We start from the raw sequence: 20,077 nt of genomic DNA, 5'->3' as shown, positions 1-20,077 counted from the left end.
TTTCAATGCTAGCTTGTTTAGCAAAAACACCCAAATGTAAAAATTTCTTAGAAACTCATGACAGCATCAACAAAATACTCACCATAGAGCGACTCTGAGAAAATGAATATTAGAAGAAATAAAAGTGAAACCAAACTTCCCAGGACATGAATCAAAGCATTAACAGGTCATGTGATCTGCCACTTCAGTCGGCTTTAATAATGTTCTATCCAGGAATTCAACAGTGGAGCAGGTTGACCCTTGTTCCAAACTCAGAACAGTTTCCATTATTGATTATTGGCATCCATATAGTATGTGTCTTTGACCTGGTTCCTCGTCTGAACTGCAGCAGTCATGTCGAGTACCAAACAGATTTCAAAGCCAGTTGAGGCAAATGATTCATTCTGACAGACCATAAATAAAAGTGACTTTGTCATGGCATAAACAACACCTGTTCTTCTTACAGAAAAGGCAGAGACCACAGCGGCTGAACCCAAAACAGATGAGGCACCAGGTGAGTGACGCTTTAACATGACGTCCCATAATGCACCTGAAACGTCCTGAACGTTTCCCCTGCTCTTGATTTCAGCTCCCAGTGAGTGAACGTCAACATGGCGGACAGCTCAGGTGTGAGAAGATGTAAAGGTGTGTTGGAAAGACTTTGCCTCATTGCCAAGATGTAGACCCTGCGATGATGCCTTCAGTCGGGGTTCACCAGTCGTCACTGTGCCTTCTTCCTCCCATTTCTACTGTACATAGTCAGCACTTCATTTATTTTCAGAGGATGTCACAATAACTTGAAATTTCTATTTATGGCCCATAGGAAAAAATTAAAGTCACAGATTTCCTGAAGCATTATGTTTTTAGCTTGAACTCCAAAGTTCATTGTGCACTTTTCTATTACATATATTATTATAATAATAAGGAAACCAAAGCCAAAATTACTTTACTTGTTTAAGTATTCATCTTTGTAGGTGGAAGGGTTTGATTTTACCAATATATTTTTAATGAATATAAATTGAAGCTGACTTCAATGTGGAAACAGACAACTTTTTGTCTTCTTCGTCAAACATGTGGCTTCCTGTTAGCTCCTGGTTGGATTTCTGGTTATTAGAGTTAGCGATAGTTACCACCTGCAGCCCGATCGCGAGAAAGGGCAACTCTGAGTCCATTTAAACAACAGAGCAAACATGCATTTATATAAATAAGTAGGCACATTTTATCAGTTTATCAGAATGAATGCAAATTCAGTGTCAGTCTCAAACCCTCACTCCTCCCATGAGGGGTAACACATGACAGAATCCTGACCTGTGGCGTTTAAAAAAAAGTTTTCTATTTCCACTTCAGTGAAGTTTGCAATGACCATAAGATAAAAGTACAAGTGAAGCCCTTTTTTGTTGGTTCTGATGTATCATGATTTATCTCTGGGAATAAAAATCTGTAATAACCTATGAACTGTTAAAAAATATTAAAGACAATTTTAAAAACAATTTTTAATACATGCACAGTTTTAATATCTCAGTGTAGGCTGAATATGCTGCATATGAGTGAGATTTGGGTTGAATAATCATTCAAAGATCAGAGTTCTTCATATTTTTTTTATTTATGAGCGCTGAACTTGTGTAATTTTCTATGATGGATCACAGAAAGAAGATGCCTATTACCATGGAAACTTGTTCGGGTCTTTAGCCTTTAATATTGTCTGAAAATAGAACCATATCTCAATTGTGCAGCAATAGCGTCATTGATTAGACTACAACTTGTTTGTAAAATGTTTGGCTGGATGTGAGTCCGACAGAGGGCCGAGAACAGCGACTGCCTCGATTTCCACCAATCCACCCTGCAGAGAAAGAGGAGATAGATGCAGCATGAGGACCACATGGGAGTGGAACCCAGTGATGACAACACTACACTAAAGCACAGCCAGGCTTGTGGTTCTAGGAGTCTTTATTTATAACACACCTGACAATTTGATGGCTTTAGCTTTGCATGCATTTGATTATAAAATAAGAAGTGAACTGAAAAAGTCCGACCTGACTTGACCTGATGACGGTACAGAAGTTACGGAATCACCACCAAAGTTATTGCAATACAACCTGTTGCAGTTTTATTATAGCAGAAAGGTTTGACTTGGTTCTTACTATGGGTAAAGCAGCGACCTGGTAGGCTGCTCTGGCAGGTAAGTTCCTGAGGAAAACTGGAAATAAAACGACATCGGATTTTAAAAATAACATATGAGGAAGACACCAGGTTGTACCACCTTCGCAATTTAGCTCTCTATTGATGCATAAACTTTAATTATTAAAGTATATGCAAAGTATATCCTTAAGTATGGTAATACTAAGGAGTATATTAATGTCAGAAAATATTTTTTTGTAGAATAATACAGCATACACATTATAAATTGTTTGTTTACTGTAATAAAAGCAAGTAATACACTCATAAACCAACATGTGCTTATCTTATATTGACATAATGACATAATAATGAAATAATAGTTTTTTCCTCAGGGTCAGAGAGAGTTCCCTGGCTGTGGTTTGGGGTGGAGCAGAGACGGGTGAGAGGCAGGTCTGTACCCAGAGTCTACAGCTCGCTCTGCAAGCCTCGCTAAAAAGGTTTATGTTACATCTGTGTGCTTGGACAGCGGTGTCCGTTTACACTTCAGTGGGCTGTGCAGCTTCCATTACAGCCATCTGTAGTGATCCAGGAGGAAATGCCCAGACTGAGCAGCCTTTGAGAAGAGGCCCCATTCATAGAGGAGAGGTCGGGCTGAGATGGTGTCAGAGAAAGGCAGTGCAGCCTTCATTCACGCATGGCTGCTGGAGTGTGAGCCATTTGATTGTAACATGATATTAAATTATGGGATGGATTTCATTTAATATGTAGGAGGCATTAAAGCAAGTAATGATGGAATGGAAAGTGTAAATATTATATCAGAACTTTGTCGCAATATCCATCAGTAACAGATTTTGGAATAACTGCGTTTTGCATTCCCATTTTTGAATGTTCACTTGAGGCTAGAAGAATGTGAATGACTTCTTATGTTGACTTTTGAAGAATGCATCAAATTCAAATACTGTAGTTTTGAACTTGATCTGACATTTGGTTAAACACCGCCCCCTGGTGGTGACTTCTATACATTCAGAAGAAAGTAAGGATAACAAGTGAATTACAGTATTAAATATTAAATTACACTATTATTATTTCTAATTGTGATGTAATTCCTAGAATGAAAGTTAAGGAAATTAATGATGCAGTCTTACATGTTTTGTAAACCTCGTTCACCCTGTTAAAGTCATTTATATCTGCAAGCAGCACAGTTGTCTTCACCACTGCAACCAAAGAGAGTTTATGTTAGCACATTCAAATCATACAGAAGACATAACCATCATCTAAGTTATGGGATAGAGCATTGTGTTCTAACCATTGGTGTAGTCACAGCCAGCAGCTCTGAGGATTTTCCCCATATTGATGAGGGCCTGAGGGAACAGAGGAAAGGATCAATATCTAGTCTCATCTTTCATGGTTGGATTTTTTTCACATGTATTGTTAGTATTTTTACATAGAAAGTACTTCAATGAATCACTGTCAACATTTTGATTTTGTTTTATTTCCACTTGGGTTGGATTCAGTCTATTTGCAACTTCAAAATTCATTTTGAAAATGCAGAAAAAAACCATTGCCACCATCACCTGCTCCCATGAACCTCACCTGCCTGGCCTGGGCCTCCACTCCTCCACCGACCAGCTGACTAGACACCATATCCATCCCCAGCTGACCTGAGATGTACATCATTCTGTCCACAACCACTGCCTGGCTGAGGGCGAGACAGAACACACACACTTGGCCCGTCACACTCCATCCTGGATCATGCATATCAATGCATCTATGACAGCCCGTTTTTCTCACGAATGAACATTCTGCATGGAGATTTTAATTTAGGAAAATTATCTTTAATTTACAACCAGCTGTATTTCTAGTGGAAATTATTATTTCTTCTTGTAAGACTCAGTCAACGACTGTCTGAAAGTTGAAGTTGCTACAGTCCGTTTTATGTTGGATTATCAAGTCAACAGAAGATAATTTTTAACAGACTCCAAAAACAAACATTAACTGAACAATCTTGACTTTAATTTAATTTTTAGCTTTGTGAGTAGATCATTCTCTTGACATAAACAAAGATGGATTCCCAAATCTAAATCAACAATTTTGTTCGACTAAAAAACATAAATATTAAAAAAAAAAAAGCATAAATAATTTAACCGGTTTGAATTTTCCGAACATCGAAAGATTCCTCTCCATTAAATGGGAGACAAATACATAAAGTTTAGTGAGACTATTTATTTTTCCCTACTTCCGGTATCTGACTTAATTCCAGATGACGTCACATAAAGTATCTGCAAGTCGAGAGGAACGCCCCCTATAATTGTGAAACTGTATGTACTGTAAACTTAATAAGAAAACATAACAAATGACAATTTTTTAGCCACATTAGTAATAATTTCTATCCATTTTTATATTTCAACGTGCGAGCAATTCCATCTTTTCTATTTCTGAAGTAAACAGATGCTTATAATATTTTACTGCTTACCTATTTATTTGCTGACTGTAAGGAGTTTTCGATATATGGATGATTTTTCGTTGTATGGCTTCCATCGTGTGTCTGCAGGAGTCACAGATTTGTTCTGTCTGCTAAAAAAAAGTCGCTTCTGCTCTTTTATAAATTCGACCTTCGCCCCTTTCCTAATGTCTACCAGGTGAATTTATTATAGCATAAGCCCCGCCCCTCCGACATTCGTGACTGACGGTCGCTGCCCGCGAGCCACCGTACGTCACATGACCTCTGACCGAGGAATAACAGTGAGGTATCATATCAGAGTAAATACGGTAAAGTCAGACCGGAAGCTGTCGGGAGGGATCAAACATTCCAGGGCACTTCCGGTTAGCTAGTAACTTTTATTACTTCGTGCACCTTTTCAAACCATAATAAAGTAAACGGCAAAATAAAAGACAATAAAAGAAAATGTTAAAATGAATGCTTACATTCCACTTTGATGATTATATATCTAGTAGAAATAAACCAAATAAATAAAAATAAAATCATGTAGCACTGGATAAAAATTGTGATTCCAGATAAATACATGCTGCAGATTCCCCAACAGGTCATATTTCAAACTAGACTTTTTATTGTGAAGAAAATAGTTGTTTTTTTTTGTGAAAGTCGAACAGCTACAGCGATTATGTGTGTAAATACAACAGTTAAGTAGCAAACATGATCATTAACATGCATACTCTAAAGTCACTTATAATCTATGACAAAAGGGCAAAAATTATTAACAGCCAAATCAGCTACCATATTTGAACCAGTGTCACAAAAAGAAAACTTTTTAAAACACATTTAATAAATAAATTAAAAGTGGTTTGTTTGAAAATTTTTCACGACATAAATTCTAAAGATTTAGCATGCATGAAGAAAAAAAAAAGTGTGATAGATATGATCATACAAAAGCTGAGATAGTCCTGACCGTTATTTAGTTTCAGGTGTTTACGAAGTGATCCCGTTGCCCATCAGACGGTGTAACAGTTATAATTCTGGATTATGGTGAGTTAAAATGATGGATCAGTATACAATAAGCCACTCCCTCAGGATATTATCATTAATGTGTAACAGCAACCTGCAGAAATTCTGTATCAACATGCATGTAAAGTCATTTTTCATTCAAAACGTCATTATTGGCAAAACCACAGATTAATGTCGACAGAAAAAAAAAAACTGCATTTACATCAATCTACTATTTGCCATGGAGACACCAAAGATGTAACGCCAGACAATCAATGTACTCAAAGGTTTTGTCTTAGGAGCTTTTAGATGTTAAAATTAAAGTTGAGTCAAAAACACACAGCATATCCTCAGTCCTTCATGAATAACACCGCACCTTCAGTAAGTGGGGGAAAAAAAGTATCAAAAACAGCAGATAATGCATAATTAGGAAACATAAAAAAATTTGGGGCAATTTGATGGTCCTGAAACAGCTCTAAGAAAATAGTCGAGGAGCTGGTTTATGGTATTGGTCTGTTTTACTGAACTACACATCATGCATTAACTAGATCCTACAAGCATGAAACCATTAAATGACTAGTTGTGTAATTTTGTCTTCACTGAAGTGTAACTTCCTCCAACACCTTGTCAAAGGAGAAAAGAATCTACATCTGGTTTAAATTTTTACGTAATCGTGTGATCTGTGGTGACTCAATGATAGTGTGGAATCATTGCAAAACACAATTAAACTGGAGGTCAGGCAGTGTTGAGGAATGATGATGAAGATATTTTTCTGTTTGGAATGAATTGTGGTACAAACCCCGGTTTGACTTAAATCAGATTATTGAATCAAAGAAAAGCTTAGATTTTAAATTCACATCGAGTGCTGGGGGAGTTTGGAGAATGACGTGAAACCAGTTTGTTGCGAGGCACTAAGAGTCTCTCTCTATACTCTGCACCAGAAGATACTTGAAACCAACAAAATCAGATAAACAATTAAGACTAAGATTTTTTTTTTTTGCATCCAACATTAAAAACCTCCACTACATGCTTATTCTAATGTCTATCCTTTTTACAGACTTCTTCCAACTCATCTACATGATAAGAAACCGATTTAACTATTCCACGTGTTTTATTACATTGCTAAGTTTGAAAAAATATTTTAAGGCATTTCCAACTTTATCCATTTCATCTTGATTGTCTTTGGTCAAGGAAAAGCTTCCACGGCTTTTAGTCGCACGTATTTCCAAACTAGGCTCTATGTTATATATATTTATATATATTTACAAAGAAGTGAAAAAAGAAGAGCGACCACATGGCATCAACCCAGTGAAAAATGCTGCTGCTGCAGATGACAGCCATCTTTACGTGTTGGTGGACAATCTCCGAGGATTTCTGCATTTGAGGTCAATTTATTTTGAGACTTTGCGAATCAGAATGGTGGAGCCTCAGCCCTCTCGTTGGCCACAGTTCAAAGGTCACACACAAGCAACTTTATATGATCTGTTGGAAAAAAATATCAGATCTAAACTGATAAACATGGGATCTAGTGTTAAGACAGAAGGCTACGAGTGTCGATTCCAAGAGTCGAGTGGTTGTCACCCGGGAGAAGCAGCATCCGGTTTCATTACGAGCTGGTTGGTGGTCAATCAGAACAGCAGTGGGCTTCCAAAAAAAAAAAAAAGGTCTGCTGACTCGGTGGGTCAGACATCAAGGTAAAGGGGGGGGGGGTTGCCCAGACAGAAGAAACAAGTTGACTAAAGAAGAGCGCTCAGAAGTTCTGTTGCCGTCTCTTCTTGGCATCCATAGCATCCAGGATGGGCTGCCGTTTGGCGGTGTATCGCTGTCTGAGCTCCTCAATCTCCCGCTCCATCATGGGATCCAAGGCAGTCAGGCGCAACTGGAGCTCCTCAAAGTCCAGGTTCTTCAGCTGTGGGGACAGAACACCAAGAGGAAGACGGACAAACAACAGAGAAGAGGGGATGTGTCATATTGAGAGTCATAATTCTGCTGTGGAAAATACCATAAGAACTGCTTCCTTTTTGCTATTTTTTCCCCATAGAGGAACAAACAGAACCAGTTAAAGGTGAGGTTTGGTTGTTCCTTCAAACTCAACCCAATTCATCACAGCAGGACAGACACAAACACCTGGAAGATTTTACTCACAAAGTCAAAGTCTCCGTCTTGTGGCACCTTCCAGTTGTCAGGGAAGACGTTCTTGGCCTGGATGTGGTAGCCGGGCGGCTCCTGCGGCTGGTTGTGGTTGAAGTTCTCCTGCTGCTGGGCGGCCTTGGTCGAGTCCTGCTTGTCAAAATAGTCCATGAAGGACGGGCGTATCGGCTGCTGGGAGGTGGCGTGCCCTGTGTAGGGAGGACAAGGTTGTTTAAACAGAATTCTTTGGGAGACTTCATTTATTTAATCACTCTTCTCACTTCTCATAGATCCCTGGTCCTCTTCTTCCTCTTCATCATCATCGCTGTTGATGACCATGGTACCCAAGTCTGACTCCAGCATGGTGCTGCCGTGTTCGATCATTGTCTGCGCCCCGTCGCTCATGGTGCTCGTGGCCCGCATGGTTCCTGCACCCTCTGAGCCCGACTTCACCATCGTGTGGGAGTCCACTTCGGTTTCTTCCTCCTGGAGGACGGAAAACATTTGATCCTGTAGCTTCTGGATAAAGTCTTCAAACAGTAGATACTTTGACTCAAAATTTACAGTTGACCCGTTGGAACACTTACAGAATTGTCGTCCTCTTCCTCCAGCTCTCTCTGCTGCTCCTGCTGCCTCTTGGCCTTCATCTCCATGGCCTCAGTTATCAGATCTCTGAGGATTGACACTGGCTTGGCCTGGCTGATAAATGAGTGCTGGACAAACACAAAAAGCATGAATATTTCCAAAGTAGGTTGTTTTGTTCACACTTTGCATCTAAGTTCTTGTCTTTCAAGTTTTCATCTCTATTTGTGTGCTTCCCGTCTCCTACCTGTAAGAGTTGTGTGGCAGTCGCTCTCTGCTCTGGATTTTTTACGAGGCATTTCTTTACAAAGTCCGTGAACTCATCTGACCAAAGCTCTGGCTTCCTGAATGTTGGGGGAGGATTTGTGGGGATCATGAAGATAGCCTGGAAAAAAGAGGTTTCAAAGAAAATTTGGTTGCATTACAAACGAAAAAAACCCAAAATGAAATTTCAGGTGTTTTGTTGAACAAACGGTAAGTTACACTCACTCTCATGGGATGGATGTCCGCATAGGGAGGTTTACCCTCTGCCATCTCTATGGACGTGATACCCAGGGACCAGATGTCTGCAACACAGTTGTAGCCGATCTCCTGGATCACCTCTGGAGCCATCCAGAATGGGGTACCAATCACAGTGTTTCTCTTCGCCATGGTATCCTTCAAAGATAAAACAACGCTGCTATGAACTTCTGTATCTTATCAAAACAGTTCATATAGACTCATTAATTCAGCGACCGATGATATGATCACGTTGCAGCTACTCCTACAAAGCATCAAATATCTCCTGAAATATTACCGTTAGTTGTCCAGCAACTCCAAAATCTGCAAGTTTAGCATGTCCCTCGGTATTGAGGAGGATGTTTCCTGCTTTGATGTCCCGATGGATCTTCCTCATGAAGTGAAGGTATTCCAGACCTTTAAGTGTCGACTTCAGGATAGTGGCAATCTCTTCTTCGGTCAACTGCGTGAGACAGAACGATGCAACACAGGACTGAAATAGTGTGTAATGGATGTCTGCAGCCAAAATGACATTTGCAGAAGTAAAATCTGTCAATCCTTTGAGGACTTTATGTCACCTAGAACTGCATAAAAAATATGGATCTTCTTGTTTATGTAAGTAGAAATGGAACAGTCCAAATATGTATTTGCATAACAGTCTAAAATATGCATGAATAAAATATATGACAGAAATTTATAATCTCTTCATTCACAAACAACATGACAGGAATTCTTTTTAAGCACCCACTGTCTTGTTGCGCAGTCTGATGATGTCAGAGACTGAACCAGCACCACAGTACTCCATGACAATCCACAGGTCTGTGTTCTTGAAGTAGCTGCCGTAGTACTTGACTACATATGGGCTAAGAGGAAATGCACACAGAATGGTTAAAAAAAAAGAGAAGACAAAGTTTTGTCAAAGACAAAAACAGCAGAAGTGAAAAACCCAAGTAGGAGTTAATGGCATGTATTAACTCATCATTTTATTTAGACCAATGTGAACTGTGAAAGCTAATATAACACTGTGGAAAACACAGGATGGAAAGGCTGTGTTCATTTTTACCTATCACACTGCTGCATGATGGAAATCTCCTTGATGATCTCCTGCAGATCAGATTCCACAGGGACCTGCTTGATGGCCACAACCTGGCCTGACTCCTTATGAATGGCTTTGAACACACTGCCATAGGAACTAAACATACACACAACAGTTTAGGCACAATACTGTCAACAGTGTATTTAATAAATGACAGCATTAACAGACTTACACATTCAAGCACAAAATAACTTGTCTTAAAAAGAGAGACTGTTGACCCTTACCCTTCACCAAGTTTCTCTAGAACATCAAATACTTCCTCTGGCTGTTTGGTCAGACTGTCCTCACTCAGCTTTTTCAGCTTGCTGTAGAAATGGAACGAGTAGATCGCAATGTCGGTTAACAAGAATTGAAACCCTGGTGTCCACACCACAATGGTTTAAAACGCTTGGGATTAAATTACACATGTGTAGTAAGGAAAAGCTGGGAATAATGTCCTCATACAAACACACAAGCTAAATAAATAGCTTGACAAAACATTTGAAAATATAAATAACAAATGTTTAAAAATTATTCTAACGTTAGAAGAATGGATTTCATTCAATCGTCAAGCACTGGATCACATGTATTAATTGATTTGGAGAAGAAAAAAAACTTGAGTAATAAGAAAAGGAAAAAAAAGATAAACTAAAATTCACCATACAGTCAGAATTTATTCTTACATAGCGTTGAAAACTGACAATCAATGCAAAATTATCAACCGTGAATGCTTCAATTCAAATATCACAAAAACATGCTCAGATTTGTGAGCTTTGGTTTCTGAAATTCGACAATTTTCTGTTTTTCCAGTGTTCTCCATCTGTTTGACGTGGACTGTGTTGTTGTTAGAGTTCACATGTGATTCATTTGTTTTTCCGAATATTAACGTGGATCTAAAGGCTCCGAGAAGTTAGCAGCACATTAGCGAACACAGAAACGAACAAGAAAGCCATGAAATGCTTGAATACGTGGCTTGTGATTTTTTTTATGTAAGAAAACACTAGAAATGTCAATTCAATTGTACAGAATGGTAAATTGAAGAGAAGACAGATAAAGCTAACCACAATAGCTAACCGCTAATTGTACTGTAGTCGTAGGGCAGCTACCGCCTACGTTAGCTTGTTAGCTAGCTGCTTTTTTAGCTTGGAGGCGTTTTAAACAATGACAATGTGAACACGTACCTTTTGGGCGCAGATGGTTCCATGACGTATCGCTCCAAAGTTTAAAATACAACGAAATAATATGATTCTACAAAATTGTGAGGATTAATAGTCAAGACGTGAACATTGTCGACTGAATCGTTGTTGTCAAAACTATTGAAAAGCCAGCTGAGTGACCGTCAGATGATGGACATTTTTAGACACACGATCCCCACAGCGCCCCCAGCTGGTGGGAGTTCAGAACAATCTAAATTAGAATAAACACAACGGAATAGAATTAGATAGATAGATAGATAGATAGATAGATAGATAGATAGATAGATAGATAGATAGATAGATAGATAGATAGATAGATAGATACTTTATTAATCCCGGAGGAAATTGTAATTACACCTTATTTACCCGCGTAGGGAGAATGGTGTTTGTTTTAATCACATGCATATATATATAGTGTGTGCAGGCCCGTATTACACACACGCACAAAGGGCCTGTGGGGATGCAGTGTGTGTGTGTGTGTGTGTGAGAGGGGGGGGGGTAACAGGCAGCTCCTCTGTGATGCGCCCCAATGAGCAACTTATAAAGGGGATGGCGCCTCAGCAGTTCTTGATGCGATTCCCGAACCGATCAATGGACGACCCGCTCTATCAACTGAGCCTCTGCCGCCCTCAAAAAGTCAGGTTCCACCGAGATTTGAACTCGGATCGCTGGATTCAGAGTCCAGAGTGCTAACCATTACACCATGGAACCACGCTTAAACTACCCTCTTTTGTCTAAGTTCTCATCCCTAACAACGAAAAAAAAAAGCCACAAATACTACTGCATTAAATACATCAGTCATATATTTATTTTTCAACTTTATAAAAGTTGATTTGCAAAAGATCAACTTTTATATTTGCCGAAGTATCGTCTGACCAATCATAAATCATTTTGCTGTGACTACCCCACGGTTGTGCGCATGTGCGAAACCGGCAGTGTGCGCTACGAAAACAGCTAACAGCTAATAGGTAGCGTCTTAAAACTGTGAGAATTTGTATGTCTTTCTATTATTTTTTTCCCCTGCATTTAATGTTCACAGTATTTAGTTGTACATTATGAGATATTCCAAATATCTTATTTGTGTACTCCCACTTCCGGCTGGCACGATTTAGCCTAAACTTTACCATCGTGCTGTGTCTGTTAGCATGCTGCTACACATGTGATCGCATTAACGCTGCTTTCATTACAGAAAATATGGATCCACAAAAGGATTTACAACCACCTAAACAACAACCTATGATCTACATATGTGGAGGTAATGTTCACTTGATTATAATTAACTGGGACCTTTAGTTTTGCTAACCTACCCCTTATCGTTTATGTGTACTAGTGTTATAACCACGTTTGTTTTGGCTTTCAGTCCTGCTATGACTCTGTTCATTGTATTCATTTTCTATTTATTCCTACAATGAAATTTAACAAAAGTTGTAGTTAACCTTAGTCAACAGGGGTGTTGTTTGTGCATTCATGATTTAAAAACTGTTGTATTTTAAAAGCACACACTGTTCGTTTCCTCTAAGTATGGATGAATATTTTAACCACATTGCCTGGTTTTATATAATGAATGTACATACTGCGTTTAAAATCTGTGTTATTGTGTTTGTTTTGATGTTAGCTCATCTCCATCAGCCAACCGGAATCTTTTGTTTTCTTTACTTGCAGAATGTCACACTGAAAATGAAATTAAGGCCCGTGATCCAATCAGATGTAGAGAGTGTGGCTACAGGATCATGTACAAGAAGAGAACCAAGAGATGTATCCTTGAACATGTGTGTGTGTGTGTGTGTGTGTGTGTGTGTGTGTGTGTGTGTGTGTTCGAGAGTGAGAGTAATTTCTATGTGTTTTGAGCATTTAAGGCATATTCAACAGTTAAGAATGATAATTTGATACCTCTTACAGTAAATGTCTTTGTATATATATGATATAGTGTTTCTATTCCTAGTTACCAACAGCTGTGTAAACAAATCTTTAAACACTAAGACCACAAATGTATTAGTTGGTCTTACGTTTATGTTTAGTTAACGTGACTGGTTAAATAAAATTGAATGTTGAAAGGCTTTTAACTGTAAATCTTGTTAATGAATTGATAACGACTACATCTTTAGATTTCCTTGACCCCGGGATTCCAGTGGTTGTTTTTGATGCCAGATAAAGAAGAGAAGAATAGCAGCTTTTGATTACATTGTTTTGTTCTATTTTTGTATTGTTTGACCATGTAAATAAATAAACTGGCTCCAGATTGTTAAATAATACAGTAAACTCACATTTTTCTGTCTGAGCATAAAGCGTCATGGATTATTAAAACATGTTTTTAACTATCTCTTAAAACTTTTTTCCTCATTTGTTACATCCAGATAAATTCAGCTACATGAATCATGAAATTTTGAATATAGAGAATGTTAGTCTATTCTCCTACTCATTCCTGTATTACATCATTTATGGTTTATGGGTCGTTTAAAATAATGGAAAGTATTTTTTTATTGAATTTTTTATCAATTTTTGTAGAAAAAGCTAAGTGGACAAATACATCAAAGTAAAAGCTTTTGACTTTCTTAAACTTTAAATGATCTGACACCTCAGATTTAATTCATGTCTTCTCTGTTTGCAATTATCATCATAACTTTAGTTTTAATTTCCAGTTTAATATTTTTATTTAATTTCTGCAACAAATTAGTAAAGAAAGTGAAAGCTGGATCATATCAGTTTGAAGAGCAATGTGAAAAAGTTTCAAAAACAGGCTTTGTGAAATTTACTTAACTGATCATTTAGGTGAAACACTGGTAAGACCAACTGTTGAAATGAAAGAAGATGCCACTGTAGTTGATATATAAGCATGTCAAAACAAATGTGCGGGTGTTGTGTGATGGGTGGCCTGAAAATGACTGGATGTTATTTGGATGATTTTATTCCAGTGTTGTGGTACATGTGTCGCCTCACTGGTTTATGGAAGCACTCGGCTTTACCACACAAACATCTATAACTTATGTTTCGTCCAAAAACCCAATAAATCTGCTGGAAATATCATCTCAAGCTCCTCTTCGGCAGATTTAGGTTACTTTTGGACAAATCCAGACAACCTGCTGCCAATCCTGAACTCTACAAAAAAAATATATAATAGAGAAGTTATCATAGATCGTTTTAATTTGAGTTCAATAAGTTATATGGGGTGATGAAATTAAAATAATTATAACTAATTAATGTAAAGCACTGTTTTTCATACGGTAATGCCTAAAATAACGTATAATATTATTTCTGATAAAACAAAAACAGAAAAGCAAATTTAATCTTTGGGGGAGTTCGAGGCCCAGATATTCAACTATAAAACGCTTTTAAACAGTAAAGCATCAAAATATCATTTTCTCCCCTGTTTTTCTCAATTTTCATTAAAATGCTTCGTGTTCGCTTGTTGTTTTCAAATCTTTCTCTCCATATTCCTACGTTTAACCCCAGCTATCAGTGTCTCTTCTGAGGCTGTCCCACTACATCCTGCTGCAGCGCTACATCCCTGTGGCTCCTCCCCTAGTTGTGACGTCAGACGTGACGTCTCCTTCTAAGGGGTGTGTCCAAAAGAAATCCCCGGCTGGTCTCAGCTGTAGCTGCAGATCTGCTGACAGGGAGAGGCAGGGAGGGAGGTGGACCCTTGACTCACTGCGGAGGGAGTGCGGCTATGGGGAACGCGCAGGAGAAGCCCCCCGGTGGCGGAGGGGGGGCGGGCAGACCGGATCAGGCCCCAGCGGGCGGCGGGGCGAGGAGCCGGCGCGGAGGCAGCGTGCAGAAGCCCCAGACTCACCGAGCTGCGGAGAAAGGGATCGCCAACGGGACGGACAGCAGCCCCGCGGTGGACAGGAGTTACCTGGACGCTCCGGCTGGGGCTCTGCCCCCCCACCTGGCCCGGATCAAGAACGAAGGGAACCACCTCTTCAAACACGGGCAGTTCGCTGATGCCCTGGAGAAGTACACCCAGGCCATCGAGGGGTGTTCTGGAGCAGGTGGGGGGGGGGGGGGGGACGTGACAGGGGGTGTTTGTCCTGTGGGCTGTGTTCTGTTTCACATCTGTTCCGTGTGTGTGTGTGTGTGTGTGTGTGTGTGTGTGTGTGTGTGTGTGTGTGTGTGTGTGTGTGTGTGTGTGTGTGTATGTGTGTGTGTGTATGTGTGTGTTCTTAAAATCCAGCTGGATGACTTTTTGAAGTTGCCTCAAATTTGATATTCAAATGAATCAGTAGCGTTTTAGCTATGACTTATTTCTTAGTTTTGAATCTGTACTTTTTGTTTTTTAAATGATTTTATAAAAGAAATAATTCCTTCAGCCCTGTGAATCTGAACATTTTTGAATCACAGTCTGATTCGTGAAGTTAGAAAACTGCAGCCATAAAGAATTCTTAAAAGAAAGCTATGGATTTGTGTAACATTCTTCACCTGGGATGTCAGACTTTGGATTTTCCTGAGGGTGAGATGAGAACAAACACCACGCTGCACCTTTTTAGATTATCCACACAAGTCTTTTTTTTTTTTTTTGCTTACAGATGACCTGACGTGACAGAAGTGTTGTGTTTCTATTGTGTCAATACAAATCGAGGGACCTCAGCGCTGTTGACTCTGTTCTTTGAGCGCAGGTGCAGCTTGTTTTGTTGACAATGGAGGCTTGGAGGAGAAATATGACTAGAAAATGACTGCCAGTGGGATTGGGAGCAGAACCAAAGCGCTGTTGTTTCTGTGCAGGTATTGATAGTCCAGAGGACCTGTGCATCCTCTACTCCAACAGAGCAGCCTGTTACCTGAAGGATGGAAACAGCGCAGACTGCATTCAAGACTGCACCAAGTATGTGACACATCCTGTTGTCTGCAAAGTTCTTTCTTCAATCATCCATTGAAATAAAATTCAAAGAAATCCTCCGCCGATGGAAGTAGTATTTCTTCAGACATTTTAAAATAGATGTATAGAACCATGGAAAATTCTGCTGTTACCTTACCATGGTGCCTACATTACCCACGATGCATCTTAACTGCTGACAGTCAATCTTAGGGTGTCCTGCATCGAGCTGCAGGCCTCATCCATATCGTCAGATTTATTTCTCGCACAGCAGCCGTCAGCCCCAATCGATTGCATCCCTCTTGAGCTGCAGATTTCCTCTTAGAGATGCTTTTTAGTCGTATTTTCCCTGTGGATCAAAATGTGAGGTCCCAGCATTTGGATTTTAGTCACATTTCAACTTTTCTGTGTTGTTTTTCAACACCAATATGAGGTTTTCTGTGAAGCTGGTAGATTTTTTTTTCATGTAATCGACACTGAAAACTCGAATAAATACACCACATGTCTGTGGTGTCAAGAAGTATTAAAATAAAATTCTTGCATGTTTATGAATGGACGGATGCAGATCAGCCCAGTTAAACCTGTGACACCATGTCCAGGTGGAGGCGGTTTGATCCCCTGTCTGTGTGTTTCTCTGATCCTCTTAGGGCTTTGGAGCTGCAGCCCTACTCCTTGAAGCCGTTGCTGCGCAGAGCGATGGCCTATGAGTCACTGGAACGCTACAGAAAAGCTTATGTGGATTACAAGACCGTCCTGCAGATAGACAACGGGGTGCAGGCGGCTCACGACAGCGTCCACAGGTCAGCTGAAAACAGCCGAACATCCTCAAAGTTTTTAAGGCTTCTGGTTTGATGTTTGCTCCATGTTTTTTTTGCCAAATGGCGACTGGAAGAATATCTTCACATCATATCTTTAAAATAACAAAGTAGCAATTAAAAAATCTACACAATCTAAATTATTTATAATATATTTAAGTCCAAACAGACTCAGAATAAATCTGTAGTTCAGATTTTAGATCCTACACCCTACAGTGTTTTGCAGCATTCATGTAACTCATCACACCGTGTGCTTCTTTCCTTTAATCCGGCCTCTCTGTGCGTCATCTGACCAGGATCACCAGGATGCTCATCGAGCAGGATGGACCTGGATGGAGGGAGAAACTTCCAGAGATTCCCGTTGTTCCTCTGGCCGTCCAGCAGCAGCACAGAGAGAAGCCGGTCAGCGAGGAAGTGGCTCAAGCTCGAGCCGCCAGGGCTGCACAGGAGGAAGGTCGGAGACATCGGGTCCAAAGTTTTACCCTCAGAAAACTCCTTAAAGAGCTTGTGTCAGGAAATACAATAAAACCTACAGTCATGTTTTTATTCCCTAGCAAAGTAGGTTGAGGTTTCAGTAAAGCTTTAGGGATTGTGGTTGGTTAAAAAAGTGATGGAGCAGCAGAAGTCTGTCAGAGTCAGACGGTGTGTAAATGTGAAAGCAGTGTGTGTGTGTGTGTGTGTGTGTGTGTGTGTCCATCAATAATGCAGAGGTGAAGCTGATCTATGCAGTGTGGTGCTGCTGTAATGGAACAGTTCAGGTCATGTTTCCTGTGGACGGTTCCTGCCTCCACCGACCAGGAGGTTCAAGATGGATCAGATCTTTATTCTAATACATTCAAATGAAATGTAGTGGAGTAAATAAACTGACTTGCACAGACACACAGATGTATACACAGTCATGGAGAGCAACTTCTGCGGCTCCGACAATCAGCTGCACGTCATGAGTTTGATTTTTGTTCACTAAGTTTAGTTCAGAACCAGCTGGACGGTTAAGTTCCGTTCACGTTGTCAGACTTGTAAACGATTGTGTTTCCTCGTCTTGTTACTCTTAACGCTCGCTATCGGGTTCACCATCACTCTCTCCACCTGTGGCCGACTGAACCGGTGGAGTTAAAGTAGGCTGACGTCACGTTTGTTCAGGATGTCAACAATCCGTCTGGGAAGTCATTAAATCTTCTATTTTTGGGTTCCGCTGGTCCATTTCATGCAATTTAACAATCGAGGAAAGGAAAGGATGTCGATTGATGTTGAATTTAAAGATATAAGATTGATTAACAAGAATTCTTATTACACTTTTTCTGTTTCGGTAATAAATCTGTGCTAAACTGTTCATTTCTGCTCACAGCCAGGAGAAAAGAGGCTCGCTTTACTCTACTGAAAAAGGAGGGAAATGATCTGGTCAAGCGAGGCCAATTCCAGGAGGCTTTGCAGAAGTACACCGAATGTCTTGCACTAAAACCTGATGAATGCACTGTCTACACTAACAGGTATTAAGAAAAAGTATGCGGCTCTTTTATAGGAGTTGAAAACAGCACCATAATGTGAAAATCCCCTCTTTTCTCTCCTCATCCAGATCCATCTGCCTCCTGAAACTGAATCGCTTCCAAGAGGCCAAACAGGACTGCGACTCCGCTCTGCAGCTGGAGCCGAGCAACAAGAAGGCCTTCTACAGACGAGCCATGGCGCACAAGGGTTTGGAGGTACCGCAGATGCACGTTCTGTAGCAGCAAACGCCAGCAGGTCATTTTTCTAATGTTCTGCCTGTGTGACCCTTAAAACTAGGACTACCTGTCGGCCAGCAGCGACCTCCAGGAGGTCCTCCAGCTGGATCCCAACGTCCGGGAGGCTGAGGAGGAGCTGGAGGTAGTCACGGGTCTGCTGAGACGGAGCCTGATGGAGAACACCGCCAACACGCCAAGGGTAACAGACACAGACGCCATTAACCGCCAAAAAGATCGTTTTATGTTTCATGGTTTAGTTCAGCAAAGATTTTTTTTTTTAACCTTAAAACCTTTAAAAACAACCAGCCTGACTTTCTTTCATTTCCACCAGGTTTGATGTTTGTGGAGTGATTTGGACGCAGAGGAGTGAAATATCAAACGTCAAACATGTGGATGAAAAGAACTTTTAAACAAGAAAACAAAAAAAAAAGTGGATTTTAGCGGTTTTAACTCCTGGGACAGGATCCTGGGACGAGCGTCTCTCTTTCAGTCGTGCACCATCTGCAGCATGTGCAGCTCACACCGTAACTCCTGAGTACACAACCTTACATAACGGCAGCTTTACCTAAAACAGCTCAAGACCTGCTTGCACTATCGATCAGTCACATTACAATGTACTGTCTACACAGGTTTTACACAGCAGGCTGCAGATTACTGCTGGAGAGGGGATTATGTGTGCCTTATTGAGATTTCTACCATGTTTAGGATGAAATATGCCAAGAGTCAAAGGTTTTATTTCCGTTTGTGTTCCAGTGAGTTTGGTTGGCAACAAAATGAGCTCAGAAATTCATTAACTCACCTGTAGTTACCGTATGAAGAGATAAGGATGTTAAAATATCCGGCACACATTCTCAGTATATCAGTATATCCTGTTTCAACTTACTATAAAATATTTCTGCAGCTAGTATCTCTCTAAAGCGAAGTATGAGGTAACAAAAAACAGAGAAGAAAGGAAAATAATGATTTATTACAGCTTGAATGTACTAAACAAATCCTGACTTCAGTCTTTACTGATTTATTAAACGTCCATCTGCTGGAGTTGGAGTACTGTAAGACTGATTCCAGTCCTCAGGTTTGATCTTGAATGTAAATAAATTGTGTGTAATTAGGAGGAAAGTCTCCTATAAGTTTTAGCATTGCACCTTTTTATTTGACCTTTTCTTTACATTCTTCACAGATGGATAATGTCAAAATAATTTTAAAAATATGGGAGATCAAAATGAATGTATTGTATTTTTAGGTGCAAATATTCTAAGGATGAGCATTGATTTTCAAATTTTCAAACCCTAAAGAACAGGATTTTATCTTCTTTTCCCTTGTGTTCAGCTGGTGGTAATGCGGGACTATCGCCAGAAGGGGGCAATACAACACCTAGTGGTCAAAAAGGACCTTTAAGGCCATCTCATTTAAATATTTTATAACACAGAAAAGACATTAACGCAGCACAATGTGCCACAAACTTAACTTCTTTCATACTTGCAGTTATTAATTTGGTTTGTTTCATTTAACATTTTTCATCACTTGTCTAAATAAGAGCAGAATTCTCAACTGAAAACGCTGTAAAGAGCATGTACTGTATGTAAATAGATTGAATGCAAGTGTAAAAAATAAACTGCTATGTGGATGTTTTTATGTTCTTCTGTCTGACTTCTGAAACTCAACAGCATTTAAACTCACTCAGAGGGAACCAACAAAAACAATGCATTCTTAT

General features: G+C 39.8%; 4 protein-coding genes and 1 non-coding gene across 6 annotated transcripts; 2 read left to right on the top strand and 3 right to left on the bottom strand.

The window, feature by feature from the left end:
- Positions 1-1,567: 1,567 nt before the first annotated feature.
- Positions 1,568-4,743, bottom strand: rida (reactive intermediate imine deaminase A homolog). The gene is made up of 6 exons (XM_068333497.1): positions 4,571-4,743; positions 3,691-3,796; positions 3,404-3,458; positions 3,243-3,311; positions 2,121-2,176; positions 1,568-1,819 (listed from the first exon to the last, which is right to left on the bottom strand). The coding sequence occupies exons 1-6, from the start codon at positions 4,633-4,635 to the stop codon at positions 1,733-1,735; spliced, it is 438 nt and encodes a 145-aa protein (XP_068189598.1). The 5' UTR covers positions 4,636-4,743; the 3' UTR covers positions 1,568-1,732.
- Positions 4,744-4,920: 177 nt separating this feature from the next.
- Positions 4,921-11,161, bottom strand: stk3 (serine/threonine kinase 3 (STE20 homolog, yeast)). The gene is made up of 11 exons (XM_068332739.1): positions 11,006-11,161; positions 10,070-10,150; positions 9,813-9,941; positions 9,498-9,612; positions 9,048-9,212; positions 8,741-8,908; positions 8,499-8,636; positions 8,257-8,382; positions 7,951-8,155; positions 7,685-7,878; positions 4,921-7,448 (listed from the first exon to the last, which is right to left on the bottom strand). The coding sequence occupies exons 1-11, from the start codon at positions 11,026-11,028 to the stop codon at positions 7,290-7,292; spliced, it is 1,503 nt and encodes a 500-aa protein (XP_068188840.1). The 5' UTR covers positions 11,029-11,161; the 3' UTR covers positions 4,921-7,289.
- A 498-nt stretch (positions 11,162-11,659) lies between these two features.
- Positions 11,660-11,731, bottom strand: trnaq-cug (transfer RNA glutamine (anticodon CUG)). Its single transcript has one exon. It is a non-coding gene; the product is annotated as a tRNA-Gln (tRNA).
- A 176-nt stretch (positions 11,732-11,907) lies between these two features.
- Positions 11,908-13,338, top strand: polr2k (RNA polymerase II, I and III subunit K). Of its 2 annotated transcripts, none has more exons than XM_068333509.1 (4): positions 11,908-11,988; positions 12,210-12,275; positions 12,683-12,775; positions 13,150-13,338. In XM_068333509.1, exons 2-4 carry the CDS (start codon positions 12,215-12,217, stop codon positions 13,170-13,172), a joined length of 177 nt encoding a protein of 58 aa, XP_068189610.1. In that variant the 5' UTR covers positions 11,908-11,988; positions 12,210-12,214; the 3' UTR covers positions 13,173-13,338. The 2 variants fall into 2 exon arrangements, with proteins under 2 accessions (XP_068189610.1, XP_068189611.1); XM_068333510.1 differs by having other exon boundaries at positions 11,942-12,004.
- Positions 13,339-14,637: 1,299 nt separating this feature from the next.
- On the top strand, positions 14,638-20,025 carry spag1a (sperm associated antigen 1a). The gene is made up of 8 exons (XM_068332280.1): positions 14,638-15,009; positions 15,740-15,839; positions 16,478-16,630; positions 16,942-17,099; positions 17,991-18,132; positions 18,219-18,345; positions 18,428-18,565; positions 18,698-20,025. The coding sequence occupies exons 1-8, from the start codon at positions 14,688-14,690 to the stop codon at positions 18,701-18,703; spliced, it is 1,146 nt and encodes a 381-aa protein (XP_068188381.1). The 5' UTR covers positions 14,638-14,687; the 3' UTR covers positions 18,704-20,025.
- The last annotated feature ends 52 nt before the right edge of the window (positions 20,026-20,077 follow it).

This window comes from Antennarius striatus, chromosome 14 (assembly GCF_040054535.1).
Source record: "Antennarius striatus isolate MH-2024 chromosome 14, ASM4005453v1, whole genome shotgun sequence".
NCBI lineage: Eukaryota > Metazoa > Chordata > Actinopteri > Lophiiformes > Antennariidae > Antennarius > Antennarius striatus.
This window is presented reverse-complemented; position numbering and strand designations above follow the sequence as displayed.

What these genes read in the sequence shown, in the direction of transcription:
- rida (XM_068333497.1), bottom strand. Translation starts at nt 4,635, where the DNA reads ATGGAAGCCATACAACGAAAAATCATCCATATATCGAAAACTCCTTAC. An exon ending in TGGCTGTGACTACACCAATG is followed by an intron (nt 3,312 to 3,403) that starts GTTAGAACACAA and finishes CTTTGGTTGCAG; the next exon opens with TGGTGAAGACAACTGTGCTG. An exon ending in GAACGAGGTTTACAAAACAT is followed by an intron (nt 2,177 to 3,242) that starts GTAAGACTGCAT and finishes TTTTATTTCCAG; the next exon opens with TTTTCCTCAGGAACTTACCT.
- stk3 (XM_068332739.1), bottom strand. Translation starts at nt 11,028, where the DNA reads ATGGAACCATCTGCGCCCAAAAG. An exon ending in ATCATGCAGCAGTGTGATAG is followed by an intron (nt 9,613 to 9,812) that starts GTAAAAATGAAC and finishes ATTTCCTCTTAG; the next exon opens with CCCATATGTAGTCAAGTACT. An exon ending in AAGACGGAGACTTTGACTTT is followed by an intron (nt 7,449 to 7,684) that starts GTGAGTAAAATC and finishes CTGTCCCCACAG; the next exon opens with CTGAAGAACCTGGACTTTGA.
- polr2k (XM_068333509.1), top strand. Translation starts at nt 12,215, where the DNA reads ATGGATCCACAAAAGGATTTACAACCACCTAAACAACAACCTATGATC. An exon ending in TATGATCTACATATGTGGAG is followed by an intron (nt 12,276 to 12,682) that starts GTAATGTTCACT and finishes CTTTACTTGCAG; the next exon opens with AATGTCACACTGAAAATGAA. An exon ending in CAAGAAGAGAACCAAGAGAT is followed by an intron (nt 12,776 to 13,149) that starts GTATCCTTGAAC and finishes CCGGGATTCCAG; the next exon opens with TGGTTGTTTTTGATGCCAGA.
- spag1a (XM_068332280.1), top strand. Translation starts at nt 14,688, where the DNA reads ATGGGGAACGCGCAGGAGAAGCCCCCCGGTGGCGGAGGGGGGGCGGGC. An exon ending in CGAGGGGTGTTCTGGAGCAG is followed by an intron (nt 15,010 to 15,739) that starts GTGGGGGGGGGG and finishes GTTTCTGTGCAG; the next exon opens with GTATTGATAGTCCAGAGGAC. An exon ending in TGGCGCACAAGGGTTTGGAG is followed by an intron (nt 18,346 to 18,427) that starts GTACCGCAGATG and finishes CCTTAAAACTAG; the next exon opens with GACTACCTGTCGGCCAGCAG.